General features: G+C 47.3%; 1 protein-coding gene across 5 annotated transcripts in view; it reads right to left on the reverse strand.

The window, feature by feature from the left end:
* Window positions 1-19,219, reverse strand: part of G6PD (glucose-6-phosphate dehydrogenase) — a 120,706-nt gene that overhangs the window by 22,018 nt on the left and 79,469 nt on the right. For all 5 annotated transcript variants that reach the window (XM_069209282.1, XM_069209284.1, XM_069209286.1 and 2 more), the window contains one exon: window positions 17,695-17,771. In XM_069209282.1, the coding sequence (XP_069065383.1) occupies window positions 17,695-17,771 (77 nt within the window). The remainder of the gene's footprint in view (window positions 1-17,694; window positions 17,772-19,219) is intronic.

Consider the following 19,219-nt stretch of genomic DNA (forward strand, 5'->3'; position numbering starts at 1 on the left):
GAGAAATGCAACTTTCCACGTCAAGTATTGCATTTCACAAGAATGCATGGGTTCGAAAGGTGGACCCATGAGCCTTGTCAAGACAATGTTGAGGTTCCATGAAGGAACAGGTGGTGTCCTTGGTGGTATTATTCTCTTTAGGCCTTCCATAAACGCTTTAATGACCGGTATTTTAAATAGGGAAGTTGAATGAGTAATCTGCAGGTAAGCAGATATTGCTGCGAGATGTATTTTTATGGAATTGAAAGCTAGATTTGATTTTTGTAGATGTAGTAAATATCCTACTACATCCTTTGGAGATGCATGCAATGGTTGCACTTGATTATTATGGCAGTAACAAACAAATCTTTTCCATTTACTTGCATAGCAGTGTCTAGTGGATGGCCTTCTAGCTTGTTTTATGACCTCCATACATTCTTGTGTGAGGTTCAAGTGTCCAAATGCTAGGATTTCAGGAGCCAAATTGCTAGATTCAGCGATGCTGGGTTTGGATGCCTGATCTGTTGTTTGTGTTGTGTTAACAGATCTGGCCTGTTGGGTAGTCTAACATGAGGTACTACTGACAGGTCTAGTAGTGTGGTATACCAAGGTTGTCTTGCCCATGTTGGTGCTATTAGTATGAGTTTGTTTTGACTCAATCTGTTTACTAGATATGGAAGGAGAGGGAGAGGGGGAAAAGCGTACGCAAATATCCCTGACCAATTCATCCATAGAGCATTGCCCTGAGATTGCCGGTGTGGGTACCTGGATGCGAAGTTTTGGCATTTTGCGTTTTCTTTTGTTGCAAATAGATCTATTTGAGGTGTTCCCCAAATTTGGAAGTAAGTGTTGAGGATTTGGGGGTGAATTTCCCATTCGTGGACCTGTTGGTGATCTCGAGAGAGATTGTCTGCTAGCTGGTTCTGGATCCCTGGAATAAACTGTGCTATTAGGCGAATGTGGTTGTGAATTGCCCAATGCAATATTTTTTGTGTGAGGAGACACAACTGTGTCGAGTGTGTTCCCCCCTGTTTGTTTAAATAATACATTGTCGTCATGTTGTCTCTTTTGACAAGAATGTATTGAAAATGTCACTTACCCAGTGTACATCTGTTTGTGGCATCAGTCGCAGTAGATTCGCATGTTCTGCAATAGCTCGCCATCTGGTGTTGGGCCGGAGTGTTACAAGTTGTTTTTCTTCGAAGAAGTCTTTCGAGTCACGGGACCGAGTGACTCCTCCTTTTGTCTCCATTGCGCATGGGCGTCGACTCCATCTTCGATTGTTTTTCCCCCGCAGAGGGTGAGGTAGGAGTTGAATTGTAGTAATAGTGCCCATGCAATGGAGTGACTAAGTATGCACCTATTTAAGGTTGAGATGACACATATATAAATAATTGAAGGTAACTTCCAAACTGCTACAGGCTCCCGGGGAGGCGGGTGGGCACATGCGAATCTACTGCGACTGATGCCACGAACAGATGTACACTGGGTAAGTGACATTTTCAGTTCGATGGCATCTGTCGCTGTAGATACGCATGTTCTGCATAGACTAGTAAGCAGTTATTTCCCCAAAGCGGTGGATCAGCCTGTAGGAGTGGAAGTAGTCTGAAATAATGTCCTTAATACGGCTTGACCTACTGTGGCTTGTTGTGCGGATAACACGTCTACACAGTAGTGCTTGGTGAATGTGTGAGGCGTAGACCATGTGGCTGCCTTACATATTTCTTGCATTGGGATGTTTCCTAGAAAGGCCATGGTAGCACCTTTCTTTCTGGTTGAGTGTGCCCTTGGTGTAATGGGCAGCTGTCGTTTAGCTTTAAGGTAGCAGATTTGGATGCATTTAACTATCCATCTGGCTATATCTTGTTTTGAAATTGGGTTTCCTGCGTGAGGTTTTTGAAATGCAATAAAGAGTTGTTTAGTCTTTCTGATGTTTTTTGTTCTGTCAATGTAATACATTAATGCTCTTTTGACATCTAATGTATGTAGTGCCCTTTCAGCTACAGTATCTGGCTGTGGAAAGAACACTGGAAGTTCCACTGTTTGATTTAGATGGAACGGTGAAATAACCTTTGGCAAAAATTTAGGATTGGTCCTTAGGACGACTTTATTTTTGTGTAGTTGTATAAAAGGTTCCTGTATAGTAAACGCCTGAATCTCGCTTACTCTTCTTAGGGAAGTAATGGCGATGAGAAATGCCACCTTCCAGGTTAGGAACTGTATGTCGCAGGAGTGCATGGGTTCAAAAGGTGGACCCATAAGTCTAGTTAGGACAACATTTAGGTTCCATGAAGGAACAGGTAGTGTTCTTGGTGGTATAATTCTCCTAAGGCCCTCCATGAATGCTTTAATGACTGGTATTTTATATAGGGAAGTTGAATAGGTAGTTTGCAGGTATGCAGATATTGCTGCAAGGTGAATCTTAATGGAAGAGAAAGCTAGGTTAGATTTTTGTAAGTGAAGCAAGTAACCCACTACTTGTTCTGGAGTTGTGTGTAATGGTTGTATTTGATTAATATGGCAGTAGCAAACAAACCTCTTCCATTTACTTGCATAGCAGTGCCTGGTGGATGGCCTTCTTGCTTGTTTTATGACTTCCATACATTCTTGGGTAAGTTGTAAGTGCCCGAATTCTAGGATTTCAGGAGCCAGATTGCTAGATTCAGCGATGCTGGATCTGGGTGTCTGATCTTTTGGTTGTGCTGTGTCAACAGATCTGGCCTGTTGGGCAATTTGATGCAGGGTACCACTGATAGGTCTAGCAGCGTTGTGTACCAGGGTTGCCTTGCCCAAGTTGGTGCTATCAATATGAGTTTGAGTTTGCTTTGACTGAGTTTGTTTACCAGGTAAGGAAGGAGAGGGAGAGGAGGAAAAGCGTAAGCAAATATCCCTGACCAGTTCATCCATAGGGCATTGCCTTGGGATTGTTTGTGTGGGTATCTGGATGCGAAGTTTTGGCATTTTGCGTTCTCCCTTGTCGCAAACAAGTCTATCTGAGGTGTTCCCCAGAGTTTGAAATAAGTGTTCAGAATTTGGGGGTGAATTTCCCATTCGTGGACCTGTTGGTGATCTCGAGAGAGATTGTCTGCGAGTTGGTTTTGTATCCCTGGTATAAACTGTGCAATTAGGCGAATTTGGTTGTGAATTGCCCAATGCCAAATTTTTTGTGCTAGGAGGCTTAACTGCGTGGAGTGCGTCCCCCCCTGCTTGTTTAGATAATACATTGTTGTCATGTTGTCTGTTTTGACGAGAATGTATCTGTGAACTATTATTGGTTGGAAAGCTTTTAGTGCTTGAAAAACTGCTAGAAGTTCTAGGTGATTGATATGCAGTTTTGTTTGATGTACGTTCCATTGTCCTTGTATGCTGTGTTGATCGAGGTGTGCTCCCCACCCTGTCATGGAAGCATCTGTTGTTATTACGTATTGTGGCACTGGGTCTTGGAAAGGCCGCCCCTTGTTTAAATTTATGTTGTTCCACCACAGAAGCGAGAGGTAAGTTTGGCGGTCTATTAACACCAGATCTAAAAGGTGACCCTGTGCTTGAGACCACTGTGATGCTAGGCATTGTTGTAAGGGCCTCATGTGCAGTCTTGCGTTTGGGACAATGGCTATGCATGATGACATCATGCCTAGGAGTTGTAATACCATCTTTGCTTGTATGTTTTGTGTTGGATACATGCGTTGTATGATGGTGTTGAAATTTTGAATTCTTTGTGGACTTGGAGTGGCTACTCCTTTTGATGTGTCTATTATGGCTCCCAGGTATTGTTGTACCTTGCGTGGCAGAATTTTGGATTTTGTGAAATTGACGGTGAACCCTAGTTTGAAGAGGGTTTGTATGATATGATTTGTGTGATTTGAGCACTCTATTAACGAATGGGCCTTGATTAGCCAGTCGTCTAGATATGGGAACACATGTATTTGCTGCCTTCTTATGTGTGCTGCGACTACCGCTAGACATTTGGTAAAGACTCTTGGTGCGGTTGTTAATCCGAAAGGCAGTACCTTGAATTGGTAATGTATTCCTTTGAATACAAACCTTAGGTATTTCCTGTGCGATGGGTGTATTGGTATATGGAAATAAGCATCCTTGAGGTCTAAAGTTGCCATGTAGTCGTGCAGCTTTAGCAATGGCAATACTTCTTGTAGTGTGACCATGTGGAAGTGGTCTGATTTGATGAAAGTGTTCACTACTCTGAGGTCTAGGATTGGTCTCAGTGTTTTGTCCTTCTTTGGTATCAGAAAGTACAGTGAGTAAACTCCTGTGTTTATTTGTGTGTTTGGCACTAATTCGATTGCATTCTTTTGCAATAATGCCTGCACTTCTATCTCCAGGAGATTGGAATGGTGTGTTGTTAAATTTTGTGCTTTTGGTGGTATGTTTGGAGGGAATTGTAGAAATTCTATGCAATAACCATGTTGGATAATTGCTAGAACCCAAGTGTCTGTAGTGATTTCCTCCCATGCTTTGTAATAATGACCTATTCTTCCCCCCACTGGTGTTGTGTGGAGGGGGTGAGTGACCTGTGAGTCACTGTTTAGTAGTAGGGGCTTTGGGGCTTTGAAATCTTCCTCTATTTCTAGGGAATTGCCCTCCTCTATATTGTCCCCGAAAACCTCCTCTATACTGTCCCTGGTAACTGGACGGTGTGGCTTGTGAGGTGCTGGCTTGTGTGCTTTGACCTCGAAACCCCCCTCGAAAGGGCGTTTTACGGAATGTGCTGTAATTCCCTCTGCTCTGCGGGGAGTAGAGTGCGCCCATGGCTTTGGCAGTGTCCGTATCTTTTTTGAGTTTCTCAATCGCTGTGTCCACTTCTGGACCGAACAGTTCTTTTTCATTAAAAGGCATATTGAGAACTGCTTGTTGAATCTCTGGTTTAAATCCAGACGTTCGGAGCCATGCATGCCTTCTGATAGTTACAGATGTATTAATTGTCCGTGCAGCTGTATCTGCAGCGTCCATGGAGGAGCGGATCTGGTTGTTGGAAATGGTCTGTCCTTCCTCGACCACTTGCTTTGCCCTATTTTGTAAGTCCTTGGGCAGATGTTCAATGAGATGTTGCATCTCGTCCCAGTGGGCTCTGTCATAGCGCGCAAGTAGTGCCTGGGAGTTCGCGATGCGCCACTGGTTTGCAGCTTGTGCTGCGACTCTCTTACCAGCTGCATCGAACTTGCGGCTTTCTTTATCTGGGGGTGGTGCATCTCCAGATGTGTGGGAGTTGGCCCTTTTCCTAGCTGCTCCTACAACAACAGAGTCTGGTGGCAGCTGTGTAGTGATGAAAACCGGGTCCGTAGGAGGCGGCTTATACTTTTTTTCCACCCTTGGTGTGATTGCCCTACTTTTGACCGGCTCCTTAAATATGTCTTTTGCGTGCCGGAGCATACCAGGGAGCATAGGCAGGCTTTGGTATGAGCTGTGGGTGGAGGAGAGTGTGTTGAACAAGAAATCATCCTCGACCTGTTCTGAGTGGAGGCTTACATTGTGATATTGTGCTGCTCTAGCCACCACCTGAGAGTACGCGGTGCTGTCTTCTGGTGGAGATGGCTTTGTAGGGTATGCCTCCGGGCTGTTATCTGACACTGGGGCGTTGTATAGGTCCCATGCGTCCTGATCTTGGTCACCCTGGCTCATGGTGGTGTGAGCTGGGGAGTGTGATGGAGTTTGTGCTGGTGAAACGTCAATCACGGGCGGAGGAGAGGGTGGCGGTGTAACTCTTTTCACCACTTTTGGTTGTGGTGTTTGATCCGTCTGGAACTCCAACCTCCTCTTTCTCCTAATGGGGGGAAGGGTGCTTATTTTTCCTGTCCCCTGCTGAATGAAGATACGCTTTTGCGTATGGTCCACATCAGTTGCTTGTAGCTCCTCCTCAAATCTATGCTTCTGCATTTGGGAGGTTAGCGAGTGCTCTTCTGTATAAGAGCCTGAAGCTGGGTCGCTTGCAGTTTGTTTCGGCATCGAAACTTTGTCTGCGTGTTTTTTCGGCTCCGAGGTGACTTTTTTTCTTTTCGGGGCCGAAACCTCTCGGCGTCGATCTGTTTCGGTGCCGCTGTCTCGGCGTCGAGCCGTGTCCACCCCGGCATCACGGTGTCGAGGCTTGTCTCCAGCACTTTCTCGGTCCCGAGAAGGCTGCGTGCCGGTGTCTCGACCGGAGTCGGACGATCTCGGCACTGTTTGGGCCTTTTTCGGTGCCGACGGTCGGTCACCGAATTTATGGGTCGAGCCATGGCCTGGTGGCAGTGGCGTCCCCTGGGCCTTGTAAATGTTTCTCTGTGTGGTTTTCGACGTCTTACTCACGGTTTGTGTATCGTCGAATCCTTCGGAGTCTGAGTCTTGGATCGAGAAGGTACCTTCCTCTTCCTGTTCCTCGAACTCCCGTTGGGCTGTCGGTGCGGACGCCATCTGAAGTCTTCTGGCTCGACGGTCTCGGAGTGTTTTTCGGGACCGGAACGCACGACAGGCCTCGCAGGTGTCTTCGCTGTGCTCAGGTGACAGGCACAGGTTGCAGACCAAGTGTTGGTCTGTGTAGGGGTATTTATTGTGGCATTTGGGGCAGAAACGAAACGGGGTCCGTTCCATCGGCGTTCTTCAGCACGCGGTCGGGCCGACCAGGCCCTGACGGAGGATCGAAAAACTACCCCGAAGGGCACCGGAGCTCTTCGATCTTCGATGCGGTGTCGAATGTAAGTACGCCGATCCCGAACGCAACAATACCGACGAAAATCTTCCGAAATTAGCTAATTTTCCGTTCCGAAACTCGGAGCGACAGGAACACGTCCGAACCCGATGGCGGAAAAAAAACAATCGAAGATGGAGTCGACGCCCATGCGCAATGGAGACAAAAGGAGGAGTCACTCGGTCCCGTGACTCGAAAGACTTCTTCGAAGAAAAACAACTTGTAACACTCCGGCCCAACACCAGATGGCGAGCTATTGCAGAACATGCGTATCTACAGCGACAGATGCCATCGAACTTGTGGGTTATCATTGGTTGGAATGCTTTCAACGCTAGAAATACTGCTAACAATTCTAGGTGATTTATATGAAACTTTCTTTGATGTACGTCCCATTGGCCTTGGATGCTGTGTTGATTGAGGTGTGCTCCCCACCCTGTCATGGAAGCATGTGTCGGTATCACGTATTGTGGCACTGGGTCTTGGAAAGGCCGCCCTTTGTTTAAATTTGTACTGTTCCACCATAGAAGCGAGATGTATGTTTGGCGGTCTATCAACACCAGATCTAGAAGGTGACCCTGTGCATGTGACCATTGTGATGCTAGGCACTGTTGTAAGGGCCGCATGTGCAATCGTGCGTTTGGGACAATGGCTATGCATGAGGACATCATGCCTAGGAGTTTTAAGACCATCTTTGCGTGTATCTTTTGTGTTGGATACATAGCTTGTATCACCTTGTGAAAATTTTGAACCCTTTGTGGACTTGGAGTGGCTATCCCTTTTGTTGTGTTGATTGTCGCTCCTAAGTATTGCTGTGTTTGACACGGCAAAAGGTGTGACTTTGCATAGTTGATGGAGAAACCCAGTTTGAAAAGGGTTTGTATAACATAATCTATGTGGTGTAAACACTTTGTTAGCGAGTTGGTTTTGATTAACCAATCGTCTAGATACGGGAACACGTGTATTTGCTGCCTCCTGATATGTGCAGCTACTACTGCTAGACATTTTGTAAAGACTCTTGGTGCTGTCGTTATTCCGAACGGCAACACTTTGAATTGGTAATGTATTCCTTCGAATATGAACCTTAGGTATTTCCTGTGCGTGGGATGTATCGGTATATGGAAATACGCGTCTTCTAGATCTACCGTTGTCATGTAGTCTTGCTGTTTCAGTAGTGGTATTACGTCTTGTAACGTGACCATGTGAAAGTGGTCTGATTTGATGTAGGTGTTTAGTGTTCTGAGATCCAATATTGGTCTCGGACTTTTGTCCTTTTTTGGTATTAGAAAGTACAGTGAGTAAACTCCTGTGTTCTTTTGTGTTTCTGGTACTAATTGTATTGCGTCTTTTTGCAGTAATGCTTGAACTTCTAGTCCTAGAAGGTCTATATGCTGTTTGGACATCTTGTGTTTTTTTCGGTGGGACGTTTGGAGGGAGTTGGAGAAATTCTATGCAATAACCATGTTGGATAATTGCTAAGACCCAAGTGTCTGTTGTTATCTCCTCCCAAGATTTGTAGAACTGGCTTAGTCTTCCCCCCACTGGTGTTGTGTGAAGGGGTTGAGTGACTTGTGAGTCACTGCTTGTTTTGAGGGGTTTTTGGCCCTTGAAATTTTCCCCGGTTTCTTGGGAATTGGCCCCCTCTGTATTGGCCCCGAAAGCCTCCCCTTTGATACTGTCCCTGGTAGGTAGGTGGTGTTGTTTGTGAGGTGCTGGCTTGTGTGGCTTGACCTCGAAACTCTCCTCTGAAAGTAGTTTTGGGAAATGTGCCAAATGTGCCTCTGCCCTGCGGGGAATAGAGTGCACCCATGGCTTTAGATGTGTCAGTGTCTTTCTTTAATTTTTCAATTGCAGTGTCCACTTCTGGTCCAAACAATTGTTGTTTATTGAACGGCATATTGAGCACTGCCTGTTGTATTTCAGGTTTGAAGCCGGATGTGCGCAGCCATGCGTGCCTCCTTATCGTTACAGCAGTAGTTATAGTTCTTGCAGCTGTATCTGCTGCGTCCATAGAAGAACGGATTTGGTTGTTGGATATGTTTTGTCCCTCTTCAACCACTTGTTTTGCCCGTTTTTGGAATTCTTTGGGGAGGTGCTCGATGAGATGCTGCATCTCATCCCAATGGGCTCTGTCATATCGCGCTAAGAGTGCCTGCGAGTTGGCAATGCGCCACTGATTTGCAGCTTGTACTGCAACCCTCTTCCCGGCTGCATCAAACTTTCGGCTCTCCTTGTCTGGAGGTGGTGCGTCGCCTGATGTGTGCGAGTTGGCTCTTTTACGAGCTGCTCCTACGACAACTGAATCTGGTGTCAGTTGTGATGTGATAAAAGCAGGGTCTGTGGGTGGTGCCTTGTATTTCTTCTCCACCCTTGGGGTTATTGCTCTGCTTTTAACTGGCTCCTTAAAGATTTGTTTAGCGTATCTTAGCATTCCAGGGAGCATAGGAAGGCTTTGATAATTGCTATGGGTGGAAGACAGGGTGTTAAAAAGGAAGTCATCCTCGATAGGCTCTGAATGTAGCGATACGTTCTGAAACTCTGCTGCCCTAGCTACCACCTGAGCATACGCTGTACTGTCTTCAGGTGGTGAGGGCTTAGTGGGGTACGACTCAGGGCTATTGTCCGATACTGGGGCATCAGAGATCCCATGCGTCCTGGTCATCTTGGCTCATGGTGGTATGAGCTGGTGATTGTGACGGAGTCTGTGCCGGTGATATAGGAGTTGCCGGTGGTGGAGAGGGTGGTGGAGTTACCTTCTTCACCACTTTTGCTTGTGGTGTTTTTCCTTGTTGTTGGAAATCTAGTTTCCTTTTTCTTCTGATTGGGGGAAGGGTGCTGATCTTCCCTGTACCACTTTGTATAAAGATCCGCTTTTGTGTGTGATCTACAGCTGTGGTCTGTAATTTCTCCTCAAACCTGTGTTTTTGAAGTTGGGAGGACAGTGATTGTTCCTCTGAGTAGGAACTGGCTTTCGGTTCGGTTGCTGGGCGTTTTGGCACCGAAACCGTGTCTTTTGTTGTTTTCGGTTCCGAATAGATTTTCCTCTTTTTCGGTGTCGTACCTTCTTAGCGTCGACCATCTTCGGTGCCGCTATCCCTGTGCCGAGCAGCTTCGGTGCCGCTGTCTCGGTGTCGACCCTTTTCTGCGGCAGTATCTCGGTCCCGAGATTGCTGCGTGCCTGTGTCTCGACCTGAGTCGGACGATCTCGGCACCAGCTCGCCCTTTTTCGGTGCCGATGGGCGGTCACCTACTTTATGGGTTGAGCCATGGCCTGTCGGCAGTGGCGTCCCCTGGGCTTTGTCTGTTTTTCTGTGTGATGCTTGTTTCAACGTCTTACTCACGGTTTCTTCGACGTCGAATTCTTCGGAATCGGATTCGTGGATGGAGAATGTTTCTTCTTCTCCCTCTTCCTCGAACCATTGTTGTCCTGTCGGCGTGGACGCCATCTGCAACCTTCTGGCTCTTCGGTCTCGGAGCGTTTTTCTCGACCGAAACGCTCGACAGGCCTCACACGTTTCTTCTTTGTGCTCGGGTGACAGGCACAAGTTACAGACCAAATGTTGGTCTGTATAGGGGTATTTACTGTGGCATTTAGGACAGAATCGGAACGGGGTCCGTTCCATCAGTCTCGATGTTGCACGCGGTCGGGCCGACCAGGCCCCGACGGGGGATCGAAATTACCCCGAAGGGCTACCGGAGCTCAAGATTCGGTGTCGATTCTAATCTAACCCGATACCGAACGAAACAATACCGACGAATTTTCCGTTGATTCTGACTAACTTTCCGACCCGAAACACGGAGCGAAAAGGAACACGTCCGAACCCGATGGCGGAAAAAAAACAATCTAACATGGAGTCGACGCCCATGCGCAATGGAACCAAAGTAGGAGGAGTCCCTCGGTCCCGTGACTCGAAAAGACTTCTTCAAAGAAAAACAACTTGTAACACTCCGACCCAACACCAGACGGCGGACTATGCACAGCATGTGTATCTGCAGCTACACATGCCACCGAACACAGATATCACCCCAAAGCAGAATTTACTGATTTCTGAGAGTTGATTGTTAGCCCCAATTTGAAGAAGAGGTTGAGTCAGGCTTGTGTTGATTCTCTTGCCTGTCTTACTGTTGGGGCTTAGAGGAGCCAGTCGTCTAGGTAGAGAACTACTTGATGACCTTGGTCCCTGAGAGTTGTTGCTACAGGTGGCAGGCGCTTTGTAAAAATGTGAGGTGCCAATTTCAGTCCAAACGGGATAATGCTGAATTGGTAATGGGTACCAGTAACTGTGAAGCAAAGGTATTTTCTGTGTTTGGGGTGGATGAGGATATGGAAGTATGCGTCTTCCAGATCGAGAGATGTCATAAAATCTCTGCTGTTACGAAGGTTCAAGATGTGAGAGAGAGTGACCATCTGAAATGACTGTTTGCATAGAACTTTGTTCAGTTTTATCAAGTCCAGGATGGGCTTCCAGTCGACTGATTTCTTCTTTTTATCAGGAAGAATATGGAATAGAAGTCTATGCCTCCTTGAGGAAACAGAACTCTCTCGATGGCTCCCTTTGCCAGCATGAAGAGGGCTTCTTTTATTAATAAGTGATGATGAGGGCGCGCTCCCCTTGGGGGGTAACTTGATGGTGTTTCTGTACATTCCAGAGTATGGCCATACTGTTTTGGGTCTTTGCCTTATTTGTTTCCATTGATGTAAATGTCTGGAAATCAGTCACTGGATGTAGAGATAATGTTGTGGCTGATACCGAATGGAGGCCACTGCTTGCGACCTGCCTCTCTAGCCTGGGAGGGTTGTTTTCTGTGGAGGCCTTGTTCAGTGTAAGCAGTTGTAGGTACTGCTGCTGGTAGGCGGCGTATACTGTGACTGGATGGGCTGGTATTGTGGTCTTTGGTAAGCCCCTTTGTAGGATGAAAATCCTCTTCAGCGAACTCCCCCAAAGGGAGCTTTTTTTTTCTTTTTATAACGGAGAGTGCCCAAGGATCTTGCTGTAACCATGTTCATTTTAATAGCTAAGAGGGCATCATTGATGTGTTTATCGAATTTGGTCTCTCCGTCATAAGCCATGTCAAGGACCTTAAACCGTACCTCCGGTCTGAACGATGTTGAAGTCAGCCATGCTGGCGTCTAAGTACTGCCGCTCCAGCTAACTGGTGAAAGCCTACTGTCGCTATACCCAGAGCATAATCAACTACCTCAGAGGAGATGAACACCTTCCTGTAGTATCTTAACTGCTTCAGGTTTTTTATCCTCTGGGATGTGGTCTACTAGATTTTCAGTGTTCGACCACATCTGCCTGTTATAGCAGCCCTAGATAGCTAGGGCATGTGCACCATGCACCAGTGGCAGGCATGTTGGAAAATCTTTTGCCCACATTATCTAATCATCTTCCGTCCCTGTCCAGCGGTGTGGAGATGGGGGCAGAGGGATTCTGAGATCGTCTGAGCCGCCTGCAAGATAAAGAGTCAGGTTTGGGATGACCCGTTGTGCATGCAGGTAAATCATCAGGGGCCATGTATTTTTTGTCTATCCTGGGTGGAACGGATACCCCTGTTGCCGGATTTTTCGTAATGTTAATCCCCTCTTCCCAGATATAGTCAATTGTGGGGATGACCCAGACAGACTTCCTTGAAATCACAAAGGAAGCAATCGACTCATTTGACTGAAGTTGGGAGGTGAAATCTGTTGGCTGCTCTATCCATCAGCAGGTAATCTAACCATGCCCTCCGGTGGTGAATCTGTCGGATGCGGAGGTGAAGGTGTGAGAATGAGAATCAGCCCACTCATCTCCTGGATTTCTCCCCCTTCTCCGTCCTCTTCTGAGGAAGAAGGGTTGTCTCTCGGTGGTGCTGCCACAGTTGATTGCGGTGTAACTCTAGGAGTTACTGGGGCAGGTATAGGCCGAGGTGTAGAGGGTGCGACCGGCTGAGATAGTGGCTCTGATGCCATGTCTGGAAATCTTCTTTTACAGTCCTGTAACATTGTTTGCAGATCCTGTACTAGTGAGATAGGTATTTGTAGATTGTCCTGTCGTTTTTGGTAATCATGATAGAGACCTGCGCTGAGAAGCATGATTTTGTTAGTAGTATGGGTGATCTTCCTCATATAGTTCATCTACATCATTATCCTGGCATTTAACCAGAAACTCAGATGGACTATGCGCAGTCACGAACGGTCCGTCATCATCCGATTCCTCCAGATCCAAGAGATGTGATGGAGGATAGGGAGAAACTTTACTAGGAGAAGTAATATCTGGAGTAATCGTCTTTTTTGAACTTCTGAAACTTCTAATATCACGGTCGATGACTGTTCAGTCACCGCTGAGGTCACCAGTGCTGCAGTCAATGGAAACGTCTTCGACAGTGGCATCTTCATAGATGTTGCAGTAGACAGTGGTGTTAGTGGAGGAGTCGTCGACGGTGGCGTCTTCGTAGATGGTACTGTCTACAGGGCTGTTGACAATGGATAAATTCTCATCGACAAAATTGGCATGTCAAAGGCTGTCAAAATTATAATGCTCGCCGACGATGGTCTTGTTGATGAGACAGTAGTAACTATCGTTGTAGTAGTCGTTGACGAGAGTGTCGTCGACAGTGATGCCACAGACTTTTAATTTTTTTATTTTTTTATAGATACTGTAAGAAGCTGGCCTGGTGTGTGGTGGACACATAGTGTTATCACCCTATACCAGATCCAGGTATCCCCTATTAGTAAAGTACATGCAGTGTCTAAGAAGCCAGGGCTCTCTAGCGGCAGGTGTGGATGAGCAGCCAAGATTTATCTAGGAGACATGCAAAGCTTATGCAATACCTCTACAGTCACACATGCTATCACATGAAAGAACCACATAGTGTTACAAAAATAAAGGTCATTTCTTACAGTAACACAAATACTAGAGTACTGTATATGCAATTCCCCAACTGGGGGTAAGTAACCATTATTACATACACATCACCAGTCAGTAAAAAAAGCATAGAAAGCAATAGGCATTGGTAAAAGCAATAGCAAATAGTGAGAGTCCTAGGGGAGGACCAAACCATATACTAAGAGTGGAATGTGAAGAAGGGAGCTGGAAGAACTAAGAACCCCCAAAAGATAAGTACCAGGGTGCACCCCCCAGCGATCAAGAAGGGAGAGGTCAGTACCTGGTTTTCCCGAAACCCAACATGAGGACTTTAGAAAATGATTGTGCAAGACCCAACCAAGACTGGAAGAACCCAAAGGAGGATCCTGACAGGAGAGGACCTGCAAAGGCAGGGGACGAAGTCCAGGTCATGCTGGAGTGTCCGGCTGTGGCAGGAGCCAGTACCCACCCTTCTGTGGATGCAGGACCAGGTCAACGGTGGACGAGGAAGGTCAGCAGTGCAGCACCGGAGATGAAGAGAAGTCCCAGGAGTGATGCAAGTGATGCTCAACGTCAGCGGTCGCGATGCAGTCGGTCAGTGGTGTTGGGAAACCACTAACAAGCCTTGGCCAATGCAAGAGATGGAGAAGAAGGTTTGCAAGGCTGTGGAGGACCAGCAAGGGCCATGAGACTCGACCCAAGGGGGGGAGTCCGAGGTGACCCTCAGCAGCTGGGAGAGTCACAAGAAGAGGAGGCAGCCCCCACAGGCGACCCACTGGCAGCAGGCACAGCAGTCACAGTGAGGCCCACTCAGCACACCTGAAGAGGAGTCGCATGTCGCTGGAGCAGGAGACTGTGCTTTGCGGGAAGGAGTGCTGGGGGCCAGGGATACACTGAGCCTGAAGATCCCTTGGTGGAGATGCACTGTCCTGCAAGGAGAGACAGGGGCTTACTGTCTCTCAAGTTGGATACATGGTAAAGAAGACCAAGGGAACCACTCCAGATCACCACCTGTGATGCAGGATTCATGCAGTTCTGGAGGAGAGCAGATCCACTAAGCCGGTCAGCATTGCAGTTGGTGCCTGCGGATGCAGGGGAGTGACTCCTTCACTCCAAGGGAGATTCTTTTTTACTTTATGTTGCAGAGCGGAGTCGCCGCTGAAGTTGCAGATTGTCGGTTCCTGGAGGGTCCAGTTGCAGTCCCTGTGGCCTGAAGATGAAGTAAACGAGTCCTGCTGGAATCTTGCAAGTCAAATCTGAGGACCCATCGAAGAAGTGAGACCCTAAATAGCCCTAAAGGGGGGTTTGGTCATCTGCAAGGTGACCACCTATCAGGAGAGGGCTCTGACGTCACCTGCCTGACCTGGCCACTAAGTTGCTCCCAGGGGCCCTCTGCACATCATGGATTCAAGATGGTAGAACCAAGTGGCCACCTTAAGGAGCTCTGGGCACCACCCCTGGGGTGGAGATGGACAGGGAGTGGTCACTCTCCTTTTGTTTGTCCAGTTTTGTGCCAGAGCAGGGACCGGGGTCACGGGACTGGTGCAAACCGGTTTATGCAAGGAGGGCACCAGATGTGCCCTTCAAAGCATACCTGTGGCTTGGGGGGCTACCCCTTCCAAGCCATGTCACACCTACTTCCAAGGGGAGAGGGTGTAAACCCCCTCTCCCAAAAGAAATCCTTTGTTCTACCTTCTGCTTGAGCTGGTCAAGCAGCAGGAGGGCAGAAACCTGTCTGGAGGTTGGCAGCAGCGCGGGCTGCTTACAAAACCCTGAAAGACTAGTAGGAGCAATACTGGGGGGTCCTTTAAGGAGCCACCAGAGAGCATGGAATCATCAACCAATACTGGCAACTTTATTTGATATGAAACATGCCCAAGTTCAGAGTTATCATCATGTAGCTGGACACAGGTAGAGAGTGACCGGTGTCCAGTACACGGGCAAAATGGCTTCCCAGCACTTAAGAAGTCCAGTGTAATGGAGCTGAAGTTTGTAGGGGCACCTCTGCTCATGCAGGGGTGGTCTCCCACACAGGTACCTGCACCCTGCCCTCTGGGCAAGGAGGGCTTACCATAGGGGTGACTTACAGTGACCTGTAGTAAAAAGGGTGCATGCATCTTTTTACGCAGGCTGTAATGGCGGGCCTGCAGACACATTTTGCATGGGCTCACATGGGTGGCACAATACATGCTGCAGCCCATGAAGAATCCCTGGTGCCCCAATGCCCTGGGTACCTTAGTACCATATACTAGGGACTTATATGCGGGCGCCAGTAAGCAAATTGTGGGAGAGCGCACAACCACTGGGGTCCTGGTTAGCAGGATCCCAGTGAAAACAGTCAAAGCATACTGATAGCAGGCACAAAGTGGGGGTAGCCGTGCCAAGAAGAGGGCGCTTTGCTACAGATATGGAGATTGAACTTTGCCCAGTTTTGTGAGACGGTGTAGCAGGCCGAGAGGAGGCTTTGTCTGAGAAGATATAAACTTTTTCTCCTTCTTGGCAGGGTCTTTATGATGCGACTTGAAGGCCTTCTTACCCCCTTCAGATGGTCTGTCAGAGGATCGAGCTCTTTTTCCGGAAGACAAGGAAAGTGTTGCTTTCCTCGTCAGGACTAGCAAGCTCTAAATAAACCCTTTCTAGAGGTTTAAGTCATGTTGAAGATAAAGTAATTTCATGAAATGGAAAAAAATGAGCAGAGCTCAGGGGGGCTCCTTTCACGTGACGTGTGGTAGAAAATCTGAGGGAAAGCGCCTCTCAGGGGAGTGTTCTGGAGGGTGTCGCCTGATTGGTCATGGTTCAAGTTTGGTCCCTTTTACAAAAGGACATGGATATGTTGTTAAAGATATTGTTCATTGCCATAGGGGTCTAGGATAATAATACATACTGGTATGTTATGGTGGCGTGGGACTCCCATGTCGACGACGGGGAATGATTCAAGCATGTGAATCTATGAAAGATCCAATACTGGATAAACTCCTCTTCCTATTCCGGACAAGAGTAGAGACTTTAGGTAGCACAGAATGAACACTAGTGACATTAGCAGTCCTTGACACTCCCATTTAATTAATTAGGACACAAAATCGCACAGCCGCATCGCAGTGTTAATACGCAACCATGCTTATTCTGAGGATATGAATGATACAAAGCCCATGCCAAGAGTGCCAAAGTGGGCACGACTGGGAACTCCGTGGACATAATATAGGGCCCAACATTACAGAGAAACTGGAGATTCTAGAGTGGATATCCTGCACAACAAAGGAAACCTAATCTGAGGTATAACGTTAAACTATACGAGGAAATGTTTCTTAGTGCGGGTCACTGCGGTAGAAGTAACGTTGGCAAACGTCTGTCTGGGCTAGTCATTGTACCAAGTAGAGCTGCACACCTGCGTCTGTAAATGCAGTAGCACACCCGCGCATACATACAAGATAACACATACACAGATGTTGACGCAGGATGCGCGTGATCTATTCACTTAGAGAAAGTCACGGGGCATTAACAGTAAAACCTGATAAACTAGTTGGTAGACTTCAGCCAAGCCTTCTTGGGAACCTTACAAGGACTCAGCGTATCAGCTCTTGTTGAGTCTTTGGTCTCCACGTTCCGCCGTCATTGCAAAAAGTAATTGAGGGTGGGGGAGCTTACGTTTGGAAAGTCGTAACTCACAGGATGAACCCCCAGAGTTGGACAGATGCTTTGAGCAGATGGAAGCGAAGTGCTTAACTAGGGTTCTTACAGCGTCACTGCGGACTTCTCTATTCTAGACTTACCAAAATTCACAATCAGGACCCACTACCCTTAGATGCCTAGAACGGCTAGGCACTGCCACACTGGAGTAGTTCACTTTACACTGCGCCCACTGCAGAGATACCCCAAGGCAGCTGCAGGCGATTACCTTAGAAGTCTACAACCAGATGACAAACAGTTACCACGTAAAGAAGGGTCTACGGTTTCAGAAGCAAAAGGGAACTTTCTCCTGCTTTGAGAATCTTTCATCACAGTCACAAACAATATTTTAAAATATTTTTAAAACGTTATGGGTGGTGCCAGGTGCTGGTGCATGTTTCACAGCCCTGTATCTAAGCAGTGGGGTCCCTAGACACAGGAGAAAAACCATGCAACAGTTTTGGACTCGGAACAAAACATGAAAGATGCTCAGCAAATCAAGGGCAGAGCCTCCCAGCTGCCACTCACCTGCGAACAAAGTGCATCTGACTCCCACAGAACACGTCCAAGATCAGCCGCTCATAAGCATCCGGCAACTTCACGTCCTGGTGTGAGAGAAGACGGCATGAGTGAGTAGCAGAAGAGGCGGAGCCACTCTGTAGTCCAGTGGAGTAAGGAAACCTGAGGGGGCCCCCTCTGAACTCACTCGGGAGCTCTCAGGCCAGAGCACTATGCTGAGGGGGCCGCCTGGAGCTCAAACGCCCCATACACACACTGCGGGGGAAGATGGAACCTTTGTTACACCACTCTCTAGTTCAGTGGCGTAACAAAACCTGAGGGGGCCCCCTGCAGAGTACATGAAGGGGGCCCCCTCTGAACTCACTCAGGAGCTCTCAGGCCAGAGTACTGTGCTGAGGGGGCCGCCTGGAGCTCAGACATAACACACACATCACGGGGGCAGCAGGACCCTTTGTTACACTGCACCATAGTTGTAGTTAGGATTCCCAGAGATGGGAATGCCTTAGATTTTTGCATGCTTATAACTTTGTCTCCATTTGACGAATCTCCACACAATTTTGCAGACCTATTCCTTTTTCTACACTGGCAGATGGTGCAAAGTTTTCCACTGATTCATTAAGGGGCCAAAGAATTTCAAAATGTGTTTTTGAACTAATGCATTTTCTATCAACTTTTCTGACTAAATGTATTTTCATAAAATTTGGAAAGAATATAGATTATGGTGTGGAAAGGATCATTTTTGGGATCTCATGAAAAAACAGTCCGGTGTTTTGGACTTAAGGTACCAAAATGGACTGATATCTGAGGCCACGAAATACTGCAAAACGACCAAGGTGTTTCACGGTACATGCCAATGGCAAGGCAGCATTTGACTAATGGCTCCGTCACAAAAATAGAAGGCAGCCATGTTATTTTACCCACACGTTGGCTGTGTTCTGGGTTAAGGCCTTAGATATAGGTGAGTAGCTGGCTTTATATGTTTCCCACTTTATTAAAGTAGTGATAGGTGCAGAATGAAAATGTCACTTACCCAGTGTACATCTGTTCGTGGCATCAGTCGCTGTAGATTCGCATGTTTTGCAATAGCTCGCCATCTGGTGTTGGGCCGGAGTGTTACAAGTTGTTTTTCTTCGAAGAAGTCTTTCGAGTCACGGGACCGAGTGACTCCTCCTTTTGTCTCCATTGCGCATGGGCGTCGACTCCATCTTCGATTGTTTTTCCCCGCAGAGGGAGAGTTAGGAGTTGTATTGTAGTAATAGTGCCCATGCAATGGAGTGACTGAGTATGTACTTATTTAAGGTTGAGATGATACATATATAAATAATTGAAGGTAACTTCCAAACTGCTACAGGCTCCCGGGGAGGCGGGTGGGCACATGTGAATCTTCAGCGACTGATGCCACGAACAGATGTACACTGGGTAAGTGACATTTTCCGTTCGATGGCATGTGTAGCTGCAGATACACATGTTGTGCATAGACTAGTAAGCAGTTATCTCCCCAAAAGCGGTGGCTCAGCCTGTAGGAGTGGAAGTA

The sequence above is a fragment of the Pleurodeles waltl genome, chromosome 10 (genome assembly GCF_031143425.1).
Source record: "Pleurodeles waltl isolate 20211129_DDA chromosome 10, aPleWal1.hap1.20221129, whole genome shotgun sequence".
Lineage (NCBI taxonomy): Eukaryota > Metazoa > Chordata > Amphibia > Caudata > Salamandridae > Pleurodeles > Pleurodeles waltl.